General features: G+C 41.1%; 1 protein-coding gene across 1 annotated transcript; it reads left to right on the top strand.

Annotated features, from left to right (window-relative positions):
• Positions 1–1,525: 1,525 nt before the first annotated feature.
• LOC142224516 (uncharacterized) lies at positions 1,526–3,592 on the top strand. The gene has a single exon (XM_075294296.1). It carries the CDS (start codon positions 1,526–1,528, stop codon positions 3,590–3,592), a length of 2,067 nt encoding a protein of 688 aa, XP_075150411.1.
• The last annotated feature ends 1,557 nt before the right edge of the window (positions 3,593–5,149 follow it).

The raw sequence follows: 5,149 nt of genomic DNA, 5'->3' as shown, positions 1-5,149 counted from the left end.
CACTCGCCTACGGTCGCTTTACAACTCGTATTTTATATCGGTTGTACATTAAATCTCTACGGAAAAAAAAATAAATTATCCGTCGGTCTTTAATACCCGGTTACATTCTCATTAAAGTGTTGAAAAGTGCGTTTAATTCCACTTTGTTTTCGTCCAAATATTCTACGTCAAAGTTGAATTCAATTTCGCTGTATTTCTCCATTTGATTACATTCATATTGTTGTGTTTTTTCTTTGGTTTTTTGATCGGCATAGAAAAAACAAAAACAATTGCATTGGTTGTAAGCATTGGTTTGCCAATAGGCATCAATAGTAAAGTGTTATACAGTTGCCGTTCAACTTGCTATACACACGTACGCACACAGGTGTTACATCCAACATACGTTCGAACTGCATACACGTTGGTTTATTAGCGTGGGTCGCTTACGGCGCGAAATTATAAAAATAATTTTTTGCAAGTTCAATTGAGAAAAGTATTTATTGTTGATTCCTACGGATATCGGTCGTTTACTATTATCGTTCGTGTTACGTGGTAGTGTACCCTACGGTCGGTCGATATAAACAATAAAATAACAGTATTTAATATATATTATATTATCGTAATACTGACATATTTGAGTTTCCACGAAACTTTTTTATTTTTTATATTATTGTTGTTGTTGGACCTTACTGTTTCGTAGTGTGCATCTTACAGTCCGTGCACCCTACAATCGGTCAAGTTGACATTTTACAATTTAAAGTTCACGACTTTTCATTGTCTTGTAATTTTTCCATTTGGCAAGTGATATTCACGATACACTTGCACAAATTTTGTGTATCTACGTACACTGGGAGAAATTTTGGATAATATATACACTGAGAGAAACTCTCTCGTAATATATAAAATTTTCAATTTTTCCAATAATTCGCCACGCGAAAATTATTCTTTGTATTCTACGATACACTGAAAATATTTTTTGTATTCACGATACACTTGCAAAAATCTTTTGGAATACAGGGTACACTGGGAAAATATTGTAATATTTTCCAAATAAAGATTTTGCATATATTTCGCCACGCGAAAAAGGGTTTCTTGTATTTACGATACACTGGAAGAAACTTTACGTGTTTTCATACACTTGGAGAAATTTTTCGCCAATTTTTACAAAAAGTTGAAATACTTATAATTTACCTTACAGAGCTAATTTTAGCTGGTATTTCCAATACACTGTAAGGAAATTGGTGTATCGACGATACACTGTAAAAAATTGGTTGTACTCCGTACACTGTGAGAAATTTTCTGATCTCATTTTTTGTGTTTTTGTGGTAATTACGTTACCTTGTTCACATTTGTGGTACTTTCGGTACACTGCGAAAAATATTGTGAGTTGACGATACACATTTCGCATACACTGGAAAAAAACTGCATTTTCATTTGTTCGACGACAAATCGAAGTAGCGTTTGGATCGATTTATACTCTTTTCGAGAGTTTTGGACATCACGTGTCAATTTTTTCGCCCTTTAAGTTTGACAGTACTTGGTCATAATGACTACTACACCACTGACTGCTTTCACAAGAGCAACTGACGCAGTAGTCCGATTTGAAGCGAAGTTTCACAGTTTGCGAGACAATGATCTCACCGCCTATAGACTAGAATGTCATGGTTCCGAGGCTAAGTCATTGTGGGAAAAGGTTAAGGGCTTATTCGACGAATGTCTTGACTTTGTTTCCACACAGAGCAACGCCACCGAGGCAGCCGCTGCTGCTGGCGGCAAATATGATGTGGCTTATAATTGTTACTTGAATGTCATGGAGTCAATTCAAGGTAAATTGGATGCACTACGTGCACCATCTAAGCATTCTGCTAAATCGCCTCGGTTGGAGGACCAAACATCTCTTTTGAATGTTTCTCATAGGTCCGATGACTCACACAGTTCTTCCGTTAGTTCTAGGGGAGACAATAGTTCCTCCCATAGTCTCAATCTACCGCCTTGTGATATAGATGTTTTTGACGGCGATTTTCTCAATTGGCCAACATTTAGAGATTTCTTCACAGCGGTATATATTAACAATAGCCGACTTAGCGAAATTGAGAAATTATGTCATTTGCTCAAGAAGACCAGTGGTGAAGCTCGCGAGGTTGTTTCGAAATTTCCGCTCACGCATAGAAGCTTCGCTCTTGCGTGGAAGGCACTAAGGGGTACTTATGATAATACCCGCCTATTGGTGAACCACCAACTCAAATTATTATTCGATTTACCGGTCTTGGAGTCTGAGACCAGTTCAGGACTGAAGAAACTACAACGTGGTATCTCGACATGCATTTCGACAATGTCCATCTACGATGTGGCTACTGACGATTGGGATCCCATCCTCGTCTTTTTATGCCTTCAGAGGTTGCCGAAATGTACTGTTACACTTTGGGAACAGAGTATTAAGGACAAGTCTGCTTTGTCTTCTTGGTCAGATTTGGACTTCTTTCTCACGGAAAGAATCCAGACATTGACATGTCTTCGGGATATCCGCGGCATTGACGCCAGGCCTCCGGCCAACAAAAGAGTTCGTTCGCATTTCACGAATGCGAAAGCACCTCGTTCCCCAACAAGTACGCCTCGTTCCTCCCAGTCCTCTCCTGACAGATTATGCGTTCTCTGTCGACGACAGCATCACCTCAGAACGTGTTCTAGGTTTCATAATCTTTCAGTTCTTGAGAGGATGAATATTATTAAGCGCCATCAGTGCTGCAGGAATTGTCTGTCCCGCAGACATATTGCAGCTAATTGCCCCAGCGCATATGATTGCGGTAAATGTGGTAGAAGACACCACACTCTTCTGCACAGGGATATATCAAATGATCCCATAACTTCTCCGGTCGTTTCCGCACCGCTTATACGAGATACCGGGGTAGCATCAGTGGATACCGATCAGCCTTCTACATCGACTGGCATTGTGTCAGGGACGTCGAGTAGACAGGTATTCCATACTTCGCGTACTGGAAATGTATTACTAGGAACTGCAATGGTGAATATCGTTCACCAGGGTATCACGTATCCTGCTAGGGCCTTAATGGATCCCGCTTCGGAATCATCCTTTATTACGGAAGGATTGCGGAACCGACTTGGACTGAGCACGTCTTCGACTTCGGCTACAATTTCTGGAGTGAATCAAAGTGTTTCGATCACGTCGAGAGAACTTTGTTCACTTTGCATTGGTACCCCACTAGATGAGTCGCTCCTACTGGAGACTACAGCGTACGTTCTTCCGAACATTTCCGGCAACCTGCCATCTTTTTCTCTAAATCGTGACATTGTGTCTAGCATGCCAAATCTACGTTTGGCTGACCCCAATTTATTTGTTTGTCGTCCTGTTGACCTTCTGTTGGGCGCGGATCTTTATCCGAAAATTTTATTGCACGGTACTCGAAGGAATATTTTGGGATCATTACTAGCACAAAACACAGTCTTCGGCTGGGTTGTCACGGGTCCTATCCCTTCCTCGAATATTTCTGTCTACACGACTACTGTGGACCTCTCCAAGGAAAATGGTCTTCACGAGACACTTCACCGCACTTTGGGAACTAGAAGAGCTTCCCCGACGTCCTCTCTTATCTGATTTAGATAAGTTTTGCGAGGAAAATTATAAAACGACATCCCGACGGTATTCTGAGTGAAGATACTCTTCCTCTTGAAACTTATTTCTTCGGACAAATCGGAAACCAAGGACGGCCTGGCTGACACAATTTCTTCGAAATTAGGCATCCCTCTTGTGAAAACCATGAATTAAGACGATTCACCACGACTTTGTCCGCGGGTATATACAGTTATACCATATGAGGCCAGTTTAGGTTACGCCTACAAATGAAAATTTGTTATCTGCCTTATCGCCGGTCATCCACCGATAAAAAGACAATTTGACTTCGATTGGTTTTCACTGCCTTGAATGACATTTTTACACGTCGGTCCGACTCAACAATCAGACTTGTTTCTCCTCGTTTTGAGGTGGAAGTTGTATAAATTTGTGTACAATTGCGATATCACACTGATGTATCGCCATATATATGTTGACCCGTCCTAGACATTTCTGCATTGAATACAGTTAAGATATTCTCTGCAAATATTATCCGGAACTTTTAGTTACAGACAGTGACTTGGACAACTTTTGCATTTGGCTGACGACACGGAGAATGGGTTTCCTCTTTATGTACAAGTCCTACAGAAGTGCATGTACGTTGACGACGTATTGACGGGGTACCATAATTTGGGTAATGCGCCTGGGTCAAGGGGCAATACACGCCATGAGTTTGAGCTATCTTGTCCTATAGTACGCTATTTATCACGGTTATATTTAAAAAACTGTCTGCTTTTCTACGAAAGCGGTAACTTTACATGCTACTTTTGATTTGTCCACGACATTCTCGACGAGAACTATTACTCCCCACTACGTGGAAATTATGTCGTCTTCGCGATGTTCATCCGGGTACTAACGGTCGTAGTTTGTTCAAATGGATTACATCCTTGTCTTTTAGGGAGTTAACATAGGTCTATCTGTCGCGTTATGCTCGCGTCCTCCCTAGTTTTTGTTACATGAAAAATCTTTGGTTTGATGGCCGCGTTCGAATCGCAATAGATCAGACTACAAGTTGTGAGGCGACCTACGGTTTCTGGTCACCCTGACCATTATGTTAATTTGGTTTTCCGTTCCGAAATCTTTCTATATTTTCATAGATAGAAAACATAGCAAAGATGACTGCTACACTTCCAGAGTCTGAGGACGACGTCCCCATGTTGGATGAGGAACGGGAGATTAATTCTAGCATCGCACCCCTTGCCGATGAACATACCATCAGTACGACTACTGATTCTGCCATTCTGGCCGACAATGTTGCAACAGCAACCAATAAAAAACCGTTGACGACGGCTTCTGGGGTCCCTCCAGGAGAATTGTTTGTGGCTTCGCCACCCCATATCACACTTGGGTGTAAGGTAGTCTTCCACTGCCTTCTGACTTTACGAGTCCTCGACACCCGGCTCTTCCGAGTCAAATTTATTTGAAATTTAAAAATCGATCGGGCTTAACGAGTCCATTTACGATCGCGTGCTTAACGAGCACATTTGTAAATAATATGTTTTGGAAAAAATGAAACATGAATTGGAAACCATAACAAGAGAA

This window comes from Haematobia irritans, chromosome 2 (genome assembly GCF_050003625.1).
Source record: "Haematobia irritans isolate KBUSLIRL chromosome 2, ASM5000362v1, whole genome shotgun sequence".
Taxonomy (NCBI): Eukaryota; Metazoa; Arthropoda; class Insecta; order Diptera; family Muscidae; genus Haematobia; species Haematobia irritans.
The sequence above is the reverse complement of the archived record's forward strand: the minus strand, read 5'-3'. Positions and strand labels throughout refer to the sequence as shown.